Source organism: Salmo salar, chromosome ssa09 (genome assembly GCF_905237065.1).
Source record: "Salmo salar chromosome ssa09, Ssal_v3.1, whole genome shotgun sequence".
NCBI lineage: Eukaryota > Metazoa > Chordata > Actinopteri > Salmoniformes > Salmonidae > Salmo > Salmo salar.
In genome coordinates this window covers 126,177,454-126,201,446 of record NC_059450.1, presented here as the reverse complement: position 1 = coordinate 126,201,446, position 23,993 = coordinate 126,177,454, and the positions used below count along the sequence as shown (strand labels likewise).

General features: G+C 45.5%; 1 protein-coding gene across 2 annotated transcripts in view; it reads left to right on the top strand.

Annotated features, from left to right (window-relative positions):
- Positions 1–23,132, top strand: part of LOC106612894 (neurobeachin) — a 301,033-nt gene extending 277,901 nt beyond the window's left edge. The window contains exons 51-59 of one of the 2 annotated variants that reach the window (XM_045724516.1): positions 2,912–3,001; positions 4,241–4,418; positions 6,534–6,605; positions 8,105–8,260; positions 8,360–8,530; positions 17,608–17,709; positions 18,833–19,029; positions 19,978–20,129; positions 20,643–23,132. In XM_045724516.1, the coding sequence (XP_045580472.1) occupies positions 2,912–3,001; positions 4,241–4,418; positions 6,534–6,605; positions 8,105–8,260; positions 8,360–8,530; positions 17,608–17,709; positions 18,833–19,029; positions 19,978–20,129; positions 20,643–20,733 (1,209 nt within the window). In that variant the 3' untranslated portion in view covers positions 20,734–23,132. Of the gene's footprint in view, positions 1–2,911; positions 3,002–4,225; positions 4,419–6,533; positions 6,606–8,104; positions 8,261–8,359; positions 8,531–17,607; positions 17,710–18,832; positions 19,030–19,977; positions 20,130–20,642 lie in introns of both variants that reach the window. The other variant, XM_045724515.1, reaches the window with a different exon arrangement.
- Positions 23,133–23,993: the final 861 nt, after the last annotated feature.

Here is a 23,993-nt window from a genome sequence, read left to right as displayed (position 1 = left end):
GTTAGAAGGCCCATTACTGCCTATTGAAGGGACAAACAACATGGGGGGGGGGGGGGGGGGGTGCTAGCCCAATGAAGGTGTCCTTGTGATGACAGAAGCTTTGAAGCTGCTTTCATTATGCTTACCGCAGTCACCTAGCCGTAGTAGCAGCTCTGGCATGCTGGTGTTTAAATAGTTGACCTCAGCTATAAGAAGATCCCTTGATAAGCTATACATAACTTAAAAGACACAGATTCCTGGTGATGGTAGCTGTGGTTGTGACAACATTGTTAGAGACAAGGCGGTGTACTTCTACATACAGTAGTTCACATGTCAACTCAGAGACGGTCATTCACAGAGACACTTCAGGCTAACCTCTGTCTGTGGGGAAAGGATTACCTACAGCCAATCCACACTGGCTCATCTCACAGTCACTTACATTGTTCCAACGACATAACATCTTAACTTCATAACCTCACAACAAGGTTTTAATAGTGTAAGAATGGATGGAATTCAAAACATATCTTTTGGCTTTGTGTGGGTGCGGGTAGTGCCTTGGTTAAAGTTTCTTATAGATCCTTTAGAATGTCATTATATGATAATTAATAACTACAAGTCATCACACTTCCAAAGAAAAACTCTGATCTCAACTACACATAAAAACACAATCTATTCATATGACCCGTCTGTGTTAATTTGGTGTGTGGAGCATTCATTCGATGTGGGTGAAAGGTGATGCATACCTGACGAACAGGAGTTCGTTAGTTCCTACTTCCCAGGTACAATGAGTCAGTACTATACCACGCATTATACCTGTCTGTCTGTTGTCCATCCCCCTGCCCACCGTCCATCCATCTGTCTGCCCCCCAGGCCAGGTGATAGCTGCTGATACACCTGTGTGTTCATCCAGGCAGGTTGGTTGATTCTGGGAGCTACAGCAGCAGATAGTTACGCAATACGTGCCACTTATCAGCCAAAAGACAAGCAGGGCCTTAAAGCAGGCGGTCCGTAAATGAATGAACTGCCTGTTAAGTCTTCGAAATGGCTGTTGAGATACAGGTGACTTTCTGACACACCGACCGCAGAGAGGATTAGCGCTATTGGCATGTTGTTGTGATGGTCGGGAGAAAACATGCACTTCAGATAACCTTCAATCACTCTGCGCTCTCTCTCTCTCTCTGCTCTCTGCTCTCTCTCTCTCTCTCTCTGCTTTCTCTCTGCTCTCACTCTCTCTCTTCTCTCTCTGCTTTCTCTCTGCTCTCTGTCTCTCTCTCTGCTCTCTCTCTCTCTCTGCTTTCTCTCTGCTCTCACTCTCTCTCTTCTCTCTCTGCTTTCTCTCTGCTCTCTGTCTCTCTCTCTGCTCTCTCTGCTCTCTCTGCTCTCTCTGCTCTCTCTCTGCTCTCTGCTCTCACTCTCTCTCTTCTCTCTCTGCTTTCTCTCTGCTCTCTCTGCTCTCTCTGCTCTCTCTCTGCTCTCTCTCTCTGCGCTCTCTCTTTCTGCTCTCTCTGCTCTCTCTCTCGCTTCTCTCTCTGTCTCTCTGTCTCTGCTCTCTCTCTCTCTCTCTGCTCTCTCTCTGTCTGCTCTCTGTCTCTCTCTCTGCTCTCTCTCTGCACTCTCTGCTCCTCTCTCTCTCTCTCTCTCTCTCTGCTCTTTTCTCTCCCTCTCTCTCTCTGCTCACACTCTTTCTTTGCCTATAGAAATATAGCAGTTGTACACGGTCAACGTTCTCCGGGAGAACCAAAATAATTATTCCGTAAATTTTTTCTGATGTCTTCCATATGGCCCTCTGGTTCTTTCTGATCTCTGGATCAGATTTCGCTATGTGAATAGACGTGGTGACCCTGACCCCAGCCCTCACCTAAAATAGCTATAATGGGACTAGGTTATTACTTGACGGACTGCGTAGTAAAGAATCACTGACTGATAATGGTTGCCAAATGTGCTCGCCGCTCGACGACTCATGGGAAACATCCACTGGTGTCCTACAATGTTCAACTGACCAGGGGGCTTCACCTCTCTGGTGCTATGCATGATGGGAAGTGACCTGGGTATTGTGGGTAGATGGTCCTGGCTAAGAATCACCTTCTACCCAGAACACATTGCTCCCACTATGGCATGTGGTTGCCAATGGAAGCTGTAGATACTGAGTGGTGTGTACTGTCTAGTACTGTGTGTGAGTGCATGTGTGTGCATTTGCTCTCTGCCTTTGTTCCAGGCCCAATAACATGGACGTGGGGCCTGCTGCAGTCCTAGCATCATGTCAGTCCAGGTTAGCGTCAGTGTGGGGGGTCCCGGGATGGGAATGGTTAACTGAAGCATGTTAATAGGGAAAGGGTTGTCTCTTCCATGCTAACACTTGGATGACTCTGCAGGCTGAGAGGGGAGGAAATGGGGAGAAAGGGGGGAGGGGGAGGACCTAGGCGAATTGTCAGTGCACCCCTCTCGTCCCTCTACGCCCCTCCTTGGAGGCACGGCTGAGTTAGGATTTGCTTGCAATGTCAACTAACGCATTGACCCATCACTTTGATGATTATTGATAGTGACAGCAGTATCTCTCTTTTTCTCTCCTCTTCCTCTCTCTCATCTCTCTCCTCTCTCTGTCTCCCTCTCTCTCTGTTCATTCTCTCCTCCCCTTCTCCTCCCCCTTTCTGTCTCTGTCTACCCTCTCCCCTGCTCTCCCCCTCTCTCTCCCTCTCTATCGCCGTCTCTCCCCTGCTCTCCCCCTCTCTCCCTCTCTATCGCTGTCTCTCCCCTGCTCTCCCCATCTCTATCGCTGTCTCTCCCCTTCTCTCCCCCTCTATATTGCTGTCTCTCCTGCTCTCCCCCTCTCTCTCCCTCTCTATCACTGTCCCCCCCTCTCTCTCCCCCTCTATATTGCTGTCTCTCCTGCTCTCCCCCTCTCTCTCCGTCTCTATCCTCCCGCTCTCCTCAGGCGATGGAGCAGCAGATTCTGATTGTTGGACAGACTCCGTCTCAGTTGCTCATCGAGCCACATCCTCCTCGCAGCTCGGCCATGCACCTGGTGAGAAACACAGCATGCTGCGTCTCTGTCTATCTGTGTGTGTGTGTGTGCGTGCGAGCGTGTGTGTCCATGCAAGTGTGTCTCTGCATTCATGTGTGTGTGTTTGTATGGTGTGTTTTTGGTGTGTGTGGTAGTCCCACCTCTCCATGGTGGGAGAGAGAAGATGTTGTCAGTAGGTTTCTCTATGCTCTCTTTTCTACCATGTTCTCCACTCCTTGTACCCACTCCACATTTCAACTCTCATGCATGTCTGTATTCAAGCAGGCTGCAAGAACCAGGACTAAAAAGTAGAAATGTGCAATGAAAGCATCAGAAGTCCACACAGACTATACATTTACATTTTACAAGCATTTTCATCATTAAATATGAAAACCATAACAATACGAACGCCTTACTCAGTACCAGAACAGAACAGCTACCAACAGATGTCCCGTTGAATGTGTCTGTTGTGTAGAGCAGAGGAAAGTGTGCCCCCTACTGGCCCAGTTCTACCACAGCAGTCAGCTGCTGTCTGAGGTCTTGTTGGTTTAGCCCTTTTTGCTATCCCCATACAGTCAACTGAACTGAGAGCCACGTTTTCGTAGTGCAAAAGAATTGTGCAAAGTGCAACAATTATCTAAATTATTTAGCACTAGGAAAATGTTGCCCTGACTGTGTTTGCAAGTGAAGATACATGCATATGGATGGACAACCCTTGTCCCTGATGTTTCATGTACTAACCATCTGACATATAAAACAGCTCCATCTCATGTTTCTAACCCCTGTCTGTCTTTCTGTGTGTCTGCCTGTATGTCTATATGTACAGTATGGCTCTTCTCCCTTCTTCCTCCCCACCTCCTCTCCCCTCTTCCTGCTCCTCCTCCCTTCTCCTCCCTACCCCTCCCTTTCTTCTCCCTCCTGTCCTCCTCCTCCCTCCTGTCCTCCTCTTCCCTTTCCTCCTACTCCCCCCTCCCATCCTCTTCCTCCTCCCTCCCTCCCCTCCCCTTCCCTCCTTTTTCTCTTTCCCCTCCTCATCCCTCCCTCTCCTCTCCTCTCCTCTCCTCTCCTCTCCTCTCCTCTCCTCTCCTCCTCCCTCATGTACATGCAGCTCCTCTGTGTCTGAACCCTGTTTTACCTCCTCACTAATTACCTCTCTCCATTCTGTCCCCTTCTCTCTCATCCTCCTCCATCCCTCCATCCTCCACCCTCTACACTCCTTGTCTTCTTCTCTCTTCTACTCAATAGTGTTTCCTTCCCCAGAGTCCTCTGATGTTTAAGGACCAGATGCAGCAGGATGTGATCATGGTGTTGAAGTTTCCCTCCAACTCCCCCGTGACACACGTAGCAGCCAACACCCTGCCACACCTCTCTGTCCCTGCCGCTGTCACTGTCACCTGTAGCCGACTGTTCGCTGTCAACCGCTGGCACAACACCGTCGGTGAGTGGACTACACACACTCAGAGGCCAGAAAACACATACACACACACTCTCCCAGGCCAGAACACACATGCTCTTGTAAAACTAATTGCGTGTTCCACCACATGTGCTACCTACCACAGCAGTGGCCCTGTAAAACTCCATACCAACCAGGGCTAGTCTACACACTACAGCTGTTCAGGTCTGTAGCAGCCTGGGTCTGTAGCACAGCCTGGGCCTGTAGCAACCTGGGTCTGTAGCACAGCCTGGGCCTGTAGCAACCTGGGTCTGTAGCACAGCCTGGGCCTGGGTCTGTAGCACAGCCTGGGCCTGTAGCAACCTGGGTCTGTAGCACAGCCTGGGCCTGGGTCTGTAGCACAGCCTGGGCCTGTAGCAACCTGGGTCTGGAGCACAGCCTGGGCCTGGGTCTGTAGCACAGCCTGGGTCTGTAGCACAGCCTGGGTCTGTAGCACAGCCTGGGCCTGGGTCTGTAGCACAGCCTGGGCCTGTAGCACAGCCTGGGTCTGTAGCACAGCCCGGGCCTGGGTCTGTAGCACAGCCTTGGTATGTAGCAGCCTGGGTCTGTAGCACAGCCTGAGTCTGTAGCACAGCATGGGTCTGTAGCACAGCATGGGTCTGTAGCACAGCCTGGGTCCGTAGCACAGCCTGGGTCTGTAGCAGCCTGGGTCTGTAGCACAGCCTGGGTCTGTAGCACAGCCTGGGCCTGGGTCTGCAGCACAGCCTGGGTCTGTAGCACAGCCTGGGCCTGGGTCTGTAGCAGTCTGGGTCTGGAGCACAGCCTGGCCCTGGGTCTGTAGCAGCCTGGGTCTGTAGCACAGCCTGGGTCTGTAGCAGCCTGGGTCTGTAGCACAGCCTGAGCCTGGGTCTGTAGCACAGCCTGGGTCTGTAGCAGCCTGGGTCTGGAGCACAGCTTGGATCTGTAGCACAGCCTGGGTCTAGAGCACAGCCTGGGTCTGTAGCACATCCTGGGTCTGTAGCACAGCCTGGGTCTGTAGCACAGCCTGGGTCTGTAGCACAGCCTGGGTCTGTAGCACAGCCTGGGTCTGGAGCACAGCTTGGGTCTGTAGCACAGCTTGGGTCTGGAGCACAGCCTGGGTCTGGAGCACAGCTTGGGTCTGGAGCACAGCTTGGGTCTGTAGCACAGCCTGGGTCTGTAGCACAGCTTGGGTCTGTAGCAGCCTGGGTCTGGACAAACCAGAGTTAGCCAGCACCATCTCCACAGTCATTCATGGTTGCGTCCCTATATAGTCCACTTCATTCCCTATATAGTCCACTTCATTTGACCAGTGCCTTACCACTGCATCACCCACCCTGCTACACCCCTTGGTCAGGTGAAGAGAGTCTGAGTGGTTCCACATGTTGGTCCTCAGGCATGTGTGAACAACATTACCCACCAACACTCCAAGGAACACACACACGCAGGCGCACAAACACATACACATATACACACGCACAAACGCAAACACACACACACACACATACACACTTCTCGGAAACCAAACTCACCTCAGGGTCAAGGGTCACTGCAAAGCTTACTGGGAAATTAGGCTGCGACTGCACCACATTCTCCTCACACTTCCACATCTGTCACCGGAGCACACACTCATCACACACACACACACACACACACACACACACACACACACACACACACACCGAGTTGAGTACCTGAGTGGAGCCTTACATTCTGTCGTTAAGGACCACAGCTGCAGCTCCAATGTTTTTCTGTTGGAGAGAAGAAAAGTGTTCTGGGTTCCAACAATAATGAGCAGAATAATAAGGGCTTCATATTCCCAGCATGCTGCTGTGTTTCTGCCCTCCAGTCTCCCTCCAGGGGATCATAGCTCTACTCAGCCTGACAGTCAGGAACTGAAATCAATAAGCTTCATGGAAACCTTCATGAACCAACCTCTGACCATGGAGCAGGTGCTCTGTGTGTGTGTGTGTGTGTGTGTGTGTGTGTGTGTGTGTGTGTGTGTGTGTGTGTGTGTGTGTGTGTGTGTGTGTGTGTGTGTGTGTGTGTGTGTGTGTGTGTGTGTGTGTGTGTGTGTGTGTGTGTGTGCGTGTGTGTGCGCCCATGCGTGCGTGATATATAAGTGTGTGTGTGTGTTTCCAGGTTTGAGAGGAGCGCCAGGTTACTCCCTGGAACAGGCCCACCACCTGCCCATAGAGATGGACCCTCTGATTGGTGAGTGTAACCCTGAGGCCAGGCCAGACCATTGTACTGAATACTAACTAAGTTATCACTCTGTGTGGGTGTAACCCTGAGGCCAGGCCAGACCATTGTACTGAATACTAACTAAGTTATCCCTCTGTGTGGGTGTAACCCTGAGGCCAGGCCAGACCATTGTACTGAATACTAACTAAGTTATCACTCTGTGTGGGTGTAACCCTGAGGCCAGGCCAGACCATTGTACTGAATACTAAGTTATCCCTCTGTGTGGGTGTAACCCTGAGGCCAGGCCAGACCATTGTACTGAATACTAACTAAGTTATCCCTCTGTGTGGGTGTAACCCTGAGGCCAGGCCAGACCATTGTACTGAATACTAACTAAGTTATCACTCTGTGTGGGTGTAACCCTGAGGCCAGGCCAGACCATTGTACTGAATACTAAGTTATCCCTCTGTGTGGGTGTAACCCTGAGGCCAGGCCAGACCATTGTACTGAATACTAAGTTATCCCTCTGTGTGGGTATAACCCTGAGGCCAGGCCAGACCATTGTACTGTATACTAACTAAGTTATCCCTCTGTGTGGGTGTAACCCTGAGGCCAGGCCAGACCATTGTACTGAATACTAACTAAGTTATCCCTCTGTGTGGGTGTAACCCTGAGGCCAGGCCAGACCATTGTACTGAATACTAACTAAGTTATCACTCTGTGTGGGTGTAACCCTGAGGCCAGGCCAGACCATTGTACTGAATACTAAGTTATCCCTCTGTGTGGGTGTAACCCTGAGGCCAGGCCAGACCATTGTACTGAATACTAACTGTTATCCCTCTGTGTGGGTGTAACCCTGAGGCCAGGCCAGACCATTGTACTGAATACTAAAGTTATCACTCTGTGTGGGTGTAACCCTGAGGCCAGGCCAGACCATTGTACTGAATACTAAGTTATCCCTCTGTGTGGGTATAACCCTGAGGCCAGGCCAGACCATTGTACTGAATACTAAGTTATCCCTCTGTGTGGGTGTAACCCTGAGGCCAGGCCAGACCATTGTACTGAATACTAATAGTTATCCCTCTGTGTGGGTGTAACCCTGAGGCCAGGCCAGACCATTGTACTGAATACTAACTAAGTTATCCCTCTGTGTGGGTGTAACCCTGAGGCCAGGCCAGACCATTGTACTGAATACTAACTAAGTTATCACTCTGTGTGGGTGTAACCCTGAGGCCAGGCCAGACCATTGTACTGAATACTAACTAAGTTATCCCTCTGTGTGGGTGTAACCCTGAGGCCAGGCCAGACCATTGTACTGAATACTAAGTTATCCCTCTGTGTGGGTGTAACCCTGAGGCCAGGCCAGACCATTGTACTGAATACTAAGTTATCCCTCTGTGTGGGTGTAACCCTGAGGCCAGGCCAGACCATTGTACTGAATACTAACTAAGTTATCCCTCTGTGTGGGTGTAACCCTGAGGCCAGGCCAGACCATTGTACTGAATACTAAGTTATCCCTCTGACTGTAGCCAACAACACTGGGAGTAACAAGCGTCAGATCACAGACCTGGTGGACCAGAGCATCCAGATCAACACACACTGCTTCGTGGTTACTGCCGACAACCGCTACATCCTGGTCTGTGGCTTCTGGGACAAGAGCTTCAGAGTCTACTCTACTGAGACAGGTAATACTAACTACCATGGTACTACTACTATAGTACCACCATAATACTACTGTGCATACACACATAGGTTTATATCATAATACTGTCTCTGTGCTGCAGGTAAGCTGACCCAGATAGTGTTTGGCCACTGGGACGTGGTGACGTGTCTGGCCAGGTCAGAGAGCTACATCGGGGGAGACTGCTACATCGTGTCAGGGTCCAGAGATGCTACACTGCTACTCTGGTACTGGAGTGGACGACACCACATCATAGGAGACAACCCCAACAACAGTAAGTCAGAACACACACCCCAACGATGCTGGGCCAATAGTGTGCCACCCTATGGGACTCCCAATCACGGCCGATTGTGATACAGCCTGGAATCGAACCAGGGTCTGACACCTCTAGCACTGAGATGCAGTGCCTTAGACCGCTGCGCCACTCAGGAGCCCCCTGTGTAAAGAGAAGAAGCTCTTCATATCAGCTCAAATGAATTCCACCACCTCATAGTGTAGCTGGGGTTTATAAAGGTAGATTATAATATTAAAAGTAGCATTCTTTGTACAGCAGTGAAACTCCTAGTTTCCACTCTTGTTATTGAATAATGGACAGAGACAAGGAGCAGGGCTGGTGCCTGAACGAATCAGTTGGACGGGCATTTGGTTTCTATATGCGGGCCCGTTTCTTTTTCAAATGTTGTTAATGTGTGTTATAACAAAGACCATAGGTAGCTCGTGAGTTTCAAGTTTGTTGAAGTTTACAATTTATCCTACTATTTCTACCTACCTGCGTGCCAGTTATTTTATTTTGATATGCACATTTTTGTGGAACACTTTCACTTCAATAATAATGTTTTTATTTGGTTAATCATAAAAGTCGGAATCAAAATAATGAAAATGTAAAAGTAAAAATGCAACTAATGCAAGGGCACCATTCTCTGCCATATGGACACATAATACACCGAGATCCATTGGCGGCTAAAGAAATTACAGCATGGAACTCAGAGATAGACTATAGCCAATGCAGCAGTAGGCCAATAACTTCCATCATCAACTAAGTAAAATACAAAAGGCTGAAGCTGACAAATAAAAACAGTAGAAAATATCCTGAAAACAGTTTTTTTCAATCGCATTAATCTTTCTACTCTGACTGTCTGCCTCCCTTTCTATCTGTCTCGATTTGAGCTATCACTAGTTAAGTGCAACATTGTGTCAACTCAGTAGGTTGCGTGCTCAGGCGTTCTCCCCCTCAACGTTATCAGGACAGAGAAACCACACACATGCTCATTGTTCACATGGAGCACTCCAAACAAAAGACAATGAAAAAATTGGCAGAACTCCCATTGGTTATGAAATAAACCAAAACTTGTTTCTCACAAGTGTAGCAGGTTGTGAACTCTACAAACAACGTTTCCGCTCCGAGAATGAGAACGGTAGATTACTGTAATATATGCATTAACAGAAATGTATGTAACCAAATGACAGGGATTAATAGTAGATTTACTAGGCCTACTGGTTACATATGCATTAAGGAATTGATAAAAAAACAAAAAAACAATCAAAACAATTCACACAATGAACAATGTGCAAGAATTGGCAGGAGACACCGGAGCACATTCTGGAGAGAGAGACGCCCATGCATTCTGGAGAGAGAGACGCCCATGCATTCTGGAGAGAGAGACGCCCATGCATTCAGGACAGAGAGACCCCCATGAATTCTGGAGAGAAAGACGCCCATGCATTCTGGAGAGAGAGAGACGCCCATGCATTCTGGAGAGAGAGACGCCCATGCATTCTGGAGAGAGAGACGCCCATGCATTCTGGACAGAGAGACGCCCATGCATTCTGGAGAGAGAGACGGCCATGCATTCTGGAGAGAGAGACGCCCATGCATTCTGGAGAGAGAGACGCCCATGCATTCTGGAGAGAGAGACGCCCATGCATTCTGGAGAGAGAGACGCCCATGCATTCTGGACAGAGAGACGCCCATGCATTCTGGACAGAGAGACGCCCATGCATTCTGGACAGAGAGACGCCCATGCATTCTGGAGAGAGAGACGCCCATGCATTCTGGAGAGAGAGACGCCCATGCATTCTGGAGAGAGAGACGCCCATGCATTCTGGACAGAGAGACGCCCATGCATTCTGGAGAGAGAGACGCCCATGCATTCAGGACAGAGAGACCCCCATGAATTCTGGAGAGAAAGACGCCCATGCATTCTGGAGAGAGAGAGACGCCCATGCATTCTGGAGAGAGAGACGCCCATGCATTCTGGACAGAGAGACGCCCATGCATTCTGGAGAGAGAGACGCCCATGCATTCTGGAGAGAGAGACGGCCATGCATTCTGGAGAGAGAGACGCCCATGCATTCTGGAGAGAGAGACGCCCATGCATTCTGGAGAGAGACGCCCATGCATTCTGGACAGAGAGACGCCCATGCATTCTGGACAGAGAGACGCCCATGCATTCTGGAGAGAGACGCCCATGCATTCTGGAGAGAGAGACGCCCATGCATTCTGGAGAGAGACGCCCATGCATTCTGGAGAGAGAGACGCCCATGCATTCTGGAGAGAGAGACGCCCATGCATTCTGGAGAGAGAGACGCCCATGCATTCTGGAGAGAGACGCCCATGCATTCTGGAGAGAGAGACGCCCATGCATTCTGGAGAGAGACGCCCATGCATTCTGGAGAGAGAGACGCCCATGCATTCTGGAGAGAGAGACGCCCATGCATTCTGGAGAGAGAGACGCCCATGCATTCTGGAGAGAGAGACGCCCATGCATTCTGGAGAGAGAGACGCCCATGCATTCTGGAGAGAGAGAGACGCCCATGCATTCTGGAGAGAGAGAGACGCCCATGCATTCTGGAGAGAGAGAGACGCCCATGCATTCTGGAGAGAGAGAGAGACGCCCATGCATTCTGGAGAGAGAGAGACGCCCATGCATTCTGGAGAGAGAGAGACGCCCATGCATTCTGGAGAGAGAGAGAGACGCCCATGCATTCTGGAGAGAGAGAGAGACGCCCATGCATTCTGGAGAGAGAGAGAGACGCCCATGCATTCTGGAGAGAGAGAGAGACGCCCATGCATTCTGGAGAGAGAGAGACGCCCATGCATTCTGGAGAGAGAGAGACGCCCATGCATTCTGGAGAGAGAGAGACGCCCATGCATTCTGGAGAGAGAGAGACGCCCATGCATTCTGGAGAGAGAGAGACGCCCATGCATTCTGGAGAGAGAGACGCCCATGCATTCTGGAGAGAGAGACGCCCATGCATTCTGGAGAGAGAGACGCCCATGCATTCTGGAGAGAGAGACGCCCATGCATTCTGGAGAGAGAGACGCCCATGCATTCTGGAGAGAGAGAGACGCCCATGCATTCTGGAGAGAGAGACGCCCATGCATTCTGGAGAGAGAGACGCCCATGCATTCTGGAGAGAGAGACGCCCATGCATTCTGGAGAGAGAGACGCCCATGCATTCTGGAGAGAGAGACGCCCATGCATTCTGGAGAGAGAGACGCCCATGCATTCTGGAGAGAGAGACGCCCATGCATTCTGGAGAGAGAGAGACGCCCATGCATTCTGGAGAGAGAGAGACGCCCATGCATTCTGGAGAGAGAGAGAACGCCCATGCATTCTGGAGAGAGAGAGACGCCCATGCATTCTGGAGAGAGAGAGAGACGCCCATGCATTCTGGAGAGAGAGAGAGACGCCCATGCATTCTGGAGAGAGAGAGAGACGCCCATGCATTCTGGAGAGAGAGAGAGACGCCCATGCATTCTGGAGAGAGAGAGAGACGCCCATGCATTCTGGAGAGAGAGAGACGCCCATGCATTCTGGAGAGAGAGAGAACGCCCATGCATTCTGGAGAGAGAGAGAGACGCCCATGCATTCTGGAGAGAGAGAGAGACGCCCATGCATTCTGGAGAGAGAGAGAGACGCCCATGCATTCTGGAGAGAGAGACGCCCATGCATTCTGGAGAGAGAGACGCCCATGCATTCTGGAGAGAGAGACGCCCATGCATTCTGGAGAGAGAGACGCCCATGCATTCTGGAGAGAGAGACGCCCATGCATTCTGCAGAGAGACACCCATGCATTCTGGAGAGAGAGACGCCCATGTCTTCACCACACACCTCTCTGCTTCTTGGCTTAACATTAAAAATTATACTCAAGACACATTATCTTCACACATTTTAGATATTTTTCAGTGACAGCCGCAACTCAATAATCAGCTAAGCCTATTGCCATGCGCTGCCCTAATTGCTGGCTTCCCAAATAGGCATAGGCTATTTAAAGAAAATAAGCTAATGATCCTCTGTGTCTAAGTCATGCTCTATGGTAAAGTATTTTTGAATGATTTTATTTAGACCCGGAGTAATCATAAAATTTGGTCAAAACATCAATTTACTTTAAGGCAATCCAGCATCCGAACAGTGCACTGTGCATCCGCCAACTTTCCTTTCTGATTTGCAAGTGGCTGAAACCAGAGAGCAATATATAATAACGAGATGCTCATGTCTCCGCCCTAACCATGTGATTCATTGTCCCAAAGGCAGGAATGTGGGCTACAAGTTTAGGTCTGCATATTATGCCCATAGCAGTGCATTGGGCTTATTCAGGGCAGATGTTAGCGAGAGTGAGATCTCTCGCTTAGCCTCTTCCTCTCTGCTGAAACTAGCGAGTGAAACAGCGCCGCTCTGTCTTACTAAATGTAGTCCATGTATCTGATGCTGCCTGGCCGGGTAAAGTATAGCATGCCATGCTCCTTTCGTCCAGACAGCATCAGATACATGGTCTACAATATGGAGACAGAGGGGCGCTGTTTTGCTCCGTCGGATGCTTTATCTGAGATTGATGCGTCCCAAGGAGGTAAGGTACGGCGGGCCAGGCCCCCAAGGGCCCGCCCATAATGCCGGCCCTGACAGGGAGGAGCATCTACTATATATGCACCTATATGTGTGTGTTGCTTTATGGTAAAATACTACTGATGTCTTGCTATTCAGCTCCAGAGTGTGATTTGATTTCTGCTGCTCTTCTCACTTAGTTCCTCATACTCACTGATTACCTGTGTTCAAAACAACCACTTCACCATTTGTATGACTGGACACAATAACAGTGTGTGGGTGTTGGTGTGTGTGTGTGTGTGTGTGTGTGTGTGTGTGTGTGTGTGTGTGTGTGTAAGAGTGTGTGTACGTGCAAGTGCTTGTTCGTATGTCTACTGTATTTGTGTGTACTGTGCATGAACTGGGGTCACATGGGGCTGTGGTTGAGGTGAGGGTTTTCTCATTATCTTCATTGAAGCTAATTAAGAATTTCAGGTTAGTTTGTTCCAATTAGTAGAGGGGGCCGCGGCACTGTACTACAGGAGAAAACACTCCAATGGTACTCACTGTAAGGGCTGTCTGAAGAGAGAGACCAAGGTGCAGCGGAGTTAGTGTTCATCATAAGAATTTAATAGACCAACGTGAACACTTTACAAAAACAAGAAAACTGACAGCCAAAACAGTCCTGTCAGGTGCAAACACTAACAGAAACAATTACCCACAAAACCCAAAGCAAAAACATGCTCCTTATGTGTGACTCCCAATCAGCAACAACGAGCTTCAGCTGTGCCTGATTGGGAGCCACACACACGGCACAAAACAAATAAATACAAAAACATAGAAAAAGTAACATAGAACGCCCACCCAATGTAACACCCTGGCCTAACCAAAATAAAGAACAAAAAACCCCTCTCTATGGCCAGGGCGTTACACTCACACACCGCACTGTACTGTGCACTGTACTGTGCACCTTCCCTAACAAAGGAATGTTACTTCTACGGAGAGAACTTCTACTATTCATATTCCATATCAATCAAACCAGGTTGTTTGATATCAGATATCATCACTCTTCTTAGAGTGAATATTTGAAAGGAAAATTACACCCCAAATTAAAAACAGATACCTTATTTACATAAGTATTCAGACCCTTTGCTATGAGACTCGAAATTGAGCTCAGGTGCATCCTGTTTCCATTGATCATCCTTGAGATGTTTCTACAACTTGATTGGAGTCCACCTGTGGTAAATTCAATTGATTGGACATGATTTGGAAAAGCACACACCAGTCTATATAAGGTCCCACAGTTGACAGTGCATGTCAGAGCAAAAACCAAGCCATGAGGTCGAAGGAATTGTCCGTAGAGCTCCAAGACAGGATTCTGTCGAGGCACAGATCTGGGGAAGGATACCAAAAAATGTCTGCAGCATTGAAGGGCCCCAAGAACACAGTGGCCTCCGTCATTCTTAATTGAAAGAAGTTTGGAACAACCAAGACTCTTCCTAGAGCTGACCGCCCGGACAAACTGAGCAATCGAAGGAGAAGGGCCTTGGTCAGGGAGGTCACCAAGAACACAATGGTCACTCTGACAGACCTCCAGAGTTCCTCTGTGGAGATGGGAGAACCTTCCAGAAGGACAACCATCTCTGCAGCACTCCACCAATCAGGCCTCTATGGTAGAGTGTCCAGATGGAAGCCACTCCTCAGTAAAAGGCACATGACAGCCCGCTTGGAGTTTGCCAAAAGGCACCTAAAGACTCTCAGACCATGAGAAACAAGATTCTCTGCTCTGATGAAACCAAGATTGAACCCTTTGGCATGAATACCAAGCGTCACGTCTGGAGGAAACCTGGCACCATCCCTATGGTGAAGCATGGTGGTGGCAGCATCATGCTGTGGGGGTGTTTTTCAGCGGTAGGGACTGGGAGACTAGTCAGGATCGAGGGAAAGATGAACTGAGGAAAGTACAGATTGATCCTGAATGAAAACCTGCTCCAGAGCGCTCAGGACCTCAGACTGGGGCGAAGATGCACCTTCCCAACAGGACAGCGACCCTAAGCACAGAGCCAAGACATTGCAGGAGTGGCTTCGGGACAAGTCTCTGGATGTCCTTGAGTAGCCCAGCCAAAGCCCGGACTTGAACAGAATTGAACATCTCTGGAGAGACCTGAAAATAGCTGTAGATAGATCCTCTCAAGCTCCCCATCCAACCTGACAGAGCTTGAGAGGATCTGCAGAGCAGAATGGGAGAAACTCCCCAAATACAGGTGTGCCAAGTTTGTTGTGTCATACCCAAGAAGACTCAAGGCTGTAATCGCTGCCAAAGGTGCTTCAACAAAGTACTGAGTTAAGGGTCTGAATACTTCCGTAAATGTGATATTTATTTTATAATTTTGCAAAAAAATCTATGCTTTGTCATGATGGGGTTTTGTGTGTAGGTTGATGCGGGGGGAAAAAATGATTTAATCAATTTTAGATTAAGGCTGTAACGTAACAAAATGTGTAAAAAGTCTAGGGGTCTGAATATTTTCCATATGAACTGTATAGGCCTAAATCATAATCATATTACAGGACCTGTATCTCCATTTCTGACATTTTTTACATTTAAGTAATTTTTTGCAGATGCTCTTATCCAGAGCGACTTACAGTAGTGAATGCAATCAATTTCATACATTTTTTTTCCCTGTGCTGGCCCCCCGTGGGAATCGAACCCACAACCCCTGGCGTTGCAAACACCATGCTCTACCAACTGAGCTACAGGGAAGGCTGGGAGACTAGTCAGGACTGGTTTATTTCTGCTACACAATAAATATTAGGCTACCCTTTATCCATTGCTTATTTAACAGCCAAATACGATTGAAAGTAAATAGACCCGTAGCCTATTTAAATGTAACAGTATGGGTAGGCTACAGTACTGCTTTGCGATAGGAGCGCAACATCATAGTCTATTTAAATTCAGAGCCTATACCAAGGCAGGAGATAGAAACACAAACGTCTATTGAGAAACACAAACGTCTATTGATAAACAAAGTATTGTACAACTTTTTTTTTTCCTATAAAGTGTGCTCCAGCATTTACTTTTATATTGTTTGAATAAATCAAACGTGTAGAATGCACTGCCAGTGTTTGGCAGTCGCTATAGATGGGATGCATTTTTTATTTTTTTTAAGTAACTGAAAAAGAAAAAACATTTTGCCCATTACCTCTACATAAATGTGATCGTATTTGTCATTGCGCTTTCTTTTAGAAATTGTCATGAGTCATGACCCAGTTCCAACATATCCAAATCATACAGCAAATGAGGGCGTTTATATTGCCAAAAAAGGTGAATGGAGGTTGTTACCAGGTGGGGTTGTAACACACTGTAATGTAGACGCAGGGGGTCAGGAAGCAGGTGCAGTTGGGGAGTTTAATGTAATCGAACCCATAACGATACAAAAACAAGGAATGCGTCTGAACATGGAAACAGAGACAATAACGCCTGATGGGAAATAACAACTGAGTGCTAAACTATAAATAGGGGGAGTAATCAGGGAAGTGATAAGGTCCAGGTGTGCGTAATGAAGGGTTGCCAGGACCAGTGGTTAGTAAACAGGCAATGTCGAACGCCGGAGGGGAGGAGCAGGAGTAGTGGTGACACGCACGTTCGAGAGCTCACAAATATAGTATAGCTCTGATTTAGCAATGAAAACATGCATATATTTTGCATATGACAGTTTGATAAATCCCAATAATAAGTCTCCACATCTGCCAGAATTTAGGGAGGAATGTACATATTTAAATGAGGCCCCTGATCATTAAAATAACTTCCAGCTCAATCCCCCTCTGCCTCTCAGGCCCAGCTCAGCCCATACCACTGAAATGTGAGGCAGTGTGGGGGAGGTAGGGGTGAGGTGGTTGTGTTGGCTGGCTGAGGGGGTCCCTGGGGGTTGGGGGAAGGGGGGTGGGCTCAGTGCTGGCTGATTGAATCTTTTGTAGGGCAGGTGAGCTGGATGAGTCTGTGGCTTTCTTTGACACATGTCCCATCAGCCACCTCACCGCTGTCCTAGGACTGACATGTCTGCTCTGGTCCAACTCTCTAAGGGGCTGGAGAGGAGAGAGGGATGAGAGGAGAGAGGGAGGAGAGGAGAGGAAAGAGGGGGTGAGAGGAGAGAGGGGTGAAGGAGAGGAGAGGAGAGAAGGATGAGAAGGGGAAAGACTCCAGGTGTCCAGGACCTCCCCTCATTAACCTCTCCCCCAGCCGTCATCAATCATGGGACAGTGTGAGGGGAGGGTAGTTGGGGAAGAGGGTGATCTGTCGTCACAACATTTAAATGACAATTAACCAGGACCTCGCTGGCAGCAGCTGGGTGGGAGTCACTCTCACCATGACTGTGGTCAGTTATTTATCAACATAACAACACATATGCTCAGTCAGTTCTTAGTTCATTACATTATTTTCAGTTGCTCCTTATAAGTGCATCCTCCAGTTAAGTGCACTGTGTTGCAACAATCCCAAGCCGTTGTGTGTTGTTCTTTAATAAAACCCAACTGTTGTGCTTTCTTCCAGGTGACTACCCGGCACCGCGAGCTGTGCTGACCGGCCATGACCATGAGGTGGTGTGTGTGTCTGTGTGTGCCGAGCTGGGACTAGTCATCAGTGGAGCCAAAGGTCAGCAGAGACAGCTTGAGTCCTCTATTCCCTGTGTAGTGCACTTCTTTTGACCAGGGCCCAAGGGCTCTGGTCCAAAGCAGCGGCGTAAAGTACTTAAGTAAAAATACTTTAAAGTACTACTATTTATATTTTTGACAACTTTTACTTTTACTTCACTACATTCCTGAAGAAAATAATGTACTTTTTACTCCATACATTTTCCCTGACACTCAAAAGTATTCGTTACATTTTGAATGCTTAGCAGGACAGGAAAATGGTCCAATTCACGTATTTATCAAGAGAAGATCCCTGGTCATCCCTACTGCCTCTGATCTGGAGGACTCACTGAACACAAATGCTTCGTTCGGAAATTATGTCTGCGCGTTGTAGTGTGCCCCTGGCTATTTAAAAAAACAAGAAAATAGTGCCTTCTGGTTTGCTTAATATAAGTAATTTGAAATGATTTATGCTTGTACTTTTACTTTTGATACTTAAGTATATTTGTTCAATTACATTTACTTTTGATACTTAAGTATATTTAAAACCAAATACTTTTAGACTTTTACTCAATTAGTATTTTACTGGGTGCCTTTCATGTTTACTTACCTTAATAGAAAATGAGTAAAATATCTTTACTTTTACTCCAGTATGACAATTGGGTACTTTTTCCACCAATGGTCCAAAGTAGTGTACTACAGTTTAATCTCCATCTAATAATAATTCATCTTGTATATAAAGTGCTTTTCTCACACCCAAGGCACTATAGAAAATAAGTACTATAAAATCAAAGTCACAGTATTTAAAAAAACGTAACCATACAGAACTGTCAAAGATGTGAACCAGAACTGGGAAATCAGTATCCTGAGCATTTCTGTTCTCAGCTGGCTCTGAGAACAGACTCTCTCTCTTCAGCTAGGATCATAATGGATATAGTCATAGCTATTAGCTGTTGTACATGGCTCTGGTAAGGTGATGGTTATGGTATGTGAGTTGGCTGATAGGACTGTAATGTCACATGCCACAGTACATAGATATCATAGTTAGGTGTGGAATGTTGAGTAACATCCTTGAAATAGTGTGTGTGCATGTGTCCATACATCCGTGCGTGTTAGTGTGTAATTATATCTTGCTCCCCCTCCAGAGGGTCCGTGTCTGGTCCACACTATAACAGGGGACCTGCTGCGGGCCCTGGAAGGCCCAGATAACTGCATGTGTCCCCGCCTCATATCTGTGTCCAGCGAGGGCCACTGTATCATCTGCTACGAGAGAGGACGTTTCTGTAACTTCAGCATCAACGGAAAATTACTAGCTCAGATGGAGGTCAACGACTCAACACGGGTAAGACCTCAGATACAGTATGTTCCTAGTGAAAGTCTACACACGCCTTGTATAGTCTTCACATTTAACAGTCTTAAAATTATATTTCAAAACGGGATTCAATTGGGGGGGGTCCTACTGATCTCCAGAACCTACTCCACATTTTCAAACTGAAAGAGAATTATAGAATATTCACCAAATTAATAATAATAATATGTATGTTATTAAAGTATCTTGATTGCATATGTCTTCACACCCCTTGGTGGAAGCACCTTTGGCAGCCATTATAGCTGTGAATCATTTTGAATAAGATTCTACCAACTTTGCATATAGGGCAATATATATCTATATATATTATTTATTTATTTTTATTGCTCAAGCTCTGTTAATTTGTTTATTGAATCATTGATGGACAGCAATATTCAAACCTTGTGTACTACATAGTGACTAGGGTCTAAATGTCTAAAGTAGTTTGCTACATAGGGCCTAGGGTCTAAATGTCTAAAGTAGTTTACTACATAGGGCCTAGGGTCTAAATGTCTAAAGTAGTTTACTACATAGGGCCTAGGGTCTAAATGTCTAAAGTAGAATACTACATAGGGCCTAGGGTCTAAATGTCTAAAGTAGAATACTACATAGGGCCTAGGGTCTAAATGTCTAAAGTAGAATACTACATAGGGCCTAGGGTCTAAATGTCTAAAGTAGAATACTACATAGGGCCTAGGGTCTAAATGTCTAAAGTAGAATACTACATAGGGCCTAGGGTCTAAATGTCTAAAGTACAATACTACATAGGGCCTAGGGTCTAAATGTCTAAAGTAGAATACTACATAGGGCCTAGGGTCTAAATGTCTAAAGTACAATACTACATAGGGCCTAGGCTGTCATTTGAAGTAGATGCTGTTATGATTTATTGCTGTGATTATTTATTTATATAAATGTAATGTATTATTATGATGTGCTCCCTAGGCCATTATGCTGAGTAGTGACGGTCAGAACCTGGTGACAGGAGGAGACAACGGGGTGGTGGAGGTGTGGCAGGCCTGTGACTTCAAACAGCTCTACATCTACCCAGGCTGTGATGCTGGTGTCCGCGCCATGGACCTCTCTCACGACCAGAGGTTAGTCCTGTTAGTCCTCCTAGTCAGGTTTCCTCTAATACAGTATCAATGGTGTGTGTGTGTGTGTGTGTGTGTGTGTGTGTGTGTGTGTGTGTGTGTGTGTGTGTGTGTGTGTGTGTGTGTGTGTGTGTGTGTGTGTGTAGAGCAGTATGTAGGCTGTAGAACACTGAAAGGGCCTGTGTGTTTCATGCTTGTCAGGGTACATTTGGGGGAACGGAACGTTTGCAGTTCAGTGAGCTTTGTTTTCTTTAAATAGAACCAGTTGCCATAGAGACAACGAAATTGCAGTGAAAGGTCCTGAAAGCGCACTTGCCTTGGAGCAATACACAAGCGTCACTTTCCTCACACACCACACACACACGCAAACACACACACCTATTGTTTGATGTTAGTAAAGTAGATTCATGTTTGGGAAATAACTAATAAATTACAATAAGCTAATATATTTATGAATGGGTCATATAGAGGTACATTGTGTATGTAGACGCTGTATTGTGTGTGCCCCCCTCCCAGGACTCTCATCACTGGCATGGCATCCGGCAGCATTGTGGCGTTCAACATCGACTTCAACCGGTGGCACTACGAGCACCAGAACAGATACTGAGGGTTACAGAGACAGAGAGGCAGTACAACATGGCTGCTGGTTTGGAGGACACCTGGACACTACTGTTAACCAACTATACAGGTTAACTGCTGTTAACTACCTATACAAGTTAACTAGGGTTAAGTAACTACCTGTATAAGTGTTAACTAACCATACAGGTCAACTACGAGTTAACTAACTAACCCTACAGGTTAACTAACTAACCATAAGCTGTTAACCAGGTTAGTAATACAGTGGGGTCTGAAATTATTGACATCCTTGATGAAGATGAACAATAATGACTGTATAAAATAAATAATTCAAATACTGAGCTATATTATATGCTCCAAAAAAATGTAAAATTATATTATTTTATACTAATACGATTGCTTAGAGAAAGATATTTTGTTTAACAAGTTTTTTTCTCAAAAAGGTAGGGTTCAAAATTATTGACATCCCTAAATATTCTTATAAATTCAGTAGTCAAAAGTGTAGTATTTGGTCCCATATTCCTAGCCCTTAATGATTACGTCAAGCTTGGGATTCTACAAACTTGTTGGATGCATTTGCAGTTTGTTTTGGTTGTGTTTCAGATTATTTTGTGCCCAATAGAAATGAATGGTAAATAATGTATTCTGTCATTTTGGATTCACTTTAATTGTAAATAAGAATATACTATGTTTCTAAACACTTCGTAATTAATGTGGATGCTACCATGATTACAGATAATCCTGAATGAATCGTGAGTAATGATGAAAGTTACAGAGGGTCAAAGATCATACCATTACCAATAACAGGGGAGGTAAGCATGTCTTGGGGGGTATGATCTTTGACCTTCTGTGATAATCTGAAGTAGATGTCTTGTGATAGATTACAAAAAATCCTTAAAGATACCCAAATTCTGTTGGTTATTGGTACATTTCAAAAGTTTCCAGTAATACCCTTTGCAACCCTACCCCTACATTTTTGAAGAAAAAAAAATATATATTACATGTTAAACAAAATTATTTTCTGTGAGCAATTGTATTCGTATAAAATACATATTTTTTTTATCATACAATATAGCTCAGTATTTTACTTTTTTATTTTATTTATACAGTAAATATTGCTAATCTTTATCAAGGGTGTCAATCATTTCGGACCCACAGTATATCATAATACCTGGAGACAGACAGGTTAAACTATAAGTAATATAAGAAGAAACTCTGATGAGCTTAGAAAAAGAGCTCAGTCATAGTGCTACAGTGACAGCTTCAACACTGATAAAAAATAATGAATGTACGATTTTATTAAACTGGTCATATTTAAAACTGTGAAAAATACAAATAAACAAACCTACAGTTAATAACATTTATACAACATTTGTATGTCAAATACATATCAAACTTGGGACACTTTTCTAGGAAAAAAGTAAAAACTATTGTATATAAGGATGATGTAAAGAGTTTTTATTTCCAGAAAAGATTTGAAAAGAACAAGATGTCTCCATTTAGTCTCCATTTTTACAGTTGAACCATAATTCTCTGTTCCAAACCTTGACATGACTCTCTCACATCAAATCTTAGTTTGCCTCCCAAATGGTACCCTATTCCATTTATAGTGCACAACATTTGATCAGGACCCATATGGCTCTGGTCAAAAGGCGTGCCATTTGGGACACAGATTTAGTTGGTTAATAATAATAGCTGATAGTTGGTCTCCCATCATGGAAAACAGTAGTCTATCAATGTACTTGTCAAAAATGACAAATTGTTCTATGTTCATGTGATAATGTGTTTAGATGTCTGTAAGGGCAGTTTCAGAACTATACTTACCGTGCGAAATGTGTCCATTGTAATTGTAATTTGTTTCTTAATCACGTTTCACATTATCAGCAGGAAATAACAGACCTTGTAATGATTTCTGTACCATTTCTTGTTCTGTAACTATTTTATTTATATTTCAACAAAAGCAAGGATTTAAAATTACTTTTATATACTTTTAAAATCATTACCACAGGCTAGTCAGATTTAGCACTGAATTTTTTAGTCGTCATTGTTTGTATTTCCAGATAATAGATTGATAAGGAAGACCGTGCAAGACGTCAGTTGTAGAAACACTGGATGATCACTATCCAATACCATGAGTTTGTTAAAGCCTGCAATCCAGACCTGTTTGGTACTAACATTCCACTCACTGTACTCCGTGTCATATGCCAAACATGACATGATGTTTGGCATGGCAAGTAATGGAAAGGAGTGGAATGTTAGCACAAACAGCCAGGCTAAGTGAGAGGTTGGGGCATGTAGCTAACCTGACCAAGAACAGGCTATAGTCATCCAAAAATGATTCTTAACTATTTTGAATAAATAGAAAACATTATAACTTTGTTTCAGTGCAACAATGTAAAATATGCCACATGTGTGAGTTGACAGTAAGATGAAAAGGAAAAAAACAAATGACAATATGCAAAGAGTTTGGGTTTCCATTGTAATGGTACAGACAGCAGCCAAGCTAAACCAGGGACACCGCATGCAGAGAGCTACAGTGTCTGGATGGAATATCTATCTTACTGGGTTTATTTGGAATATGAAAACATAAATATTTGTGTAAGGAGGATTTTGGAGGATTTTGCTAAATAAATGCATTTTATTTGTGTTGACATTGTTGCTTTAAAAAACACATTTTGATTTTGTGTCAAATATTTTCTTGATTTGTATGTAATATATTTTGTTGATTTAAGTATATCATGATTTTATAAGTTATTTGTATTTACATGTTGTTTTTTTGTGTAGATTGCAATGTCTGAGGCATTTACCTTGTGTTTGTTTGGAGATGTTATACATTAAATTATGACAATATATAAAGATTGATAAACAGTAAAAAAATGTAATTGTTTTCCTTTTTGTTGTATTTATAATAAAAATAAATAAAGCAAGCTCTTATGCGACTGAATTTTCACATTTATAGCAGTTTGAACTCAACTAGTAGTATGTTTTTCTAATATTCTGACATATAGAATTATAACCAGGCAAGTCAGTTAAGAACAAATTCTTATTTACAATGACGGCCTAAGAACAGTGGGTTAACTGCCTTGTTCAGGGGCAGAACAACAGATTTTTACCTTGTCAGCTCAGGGATTCGATCTTGCAGCCTTCCGGTTACTAGTCAAACGCTCTAACCACTAGGCTACCTGCCGCCCCAATAGAAAAATCTATATGTATATTACTCATATCTTAAACAACAAAAAATCGAATAAGACCCCATGCACTTAGAAGGTATCTCAATAGTGGAAACTCAAC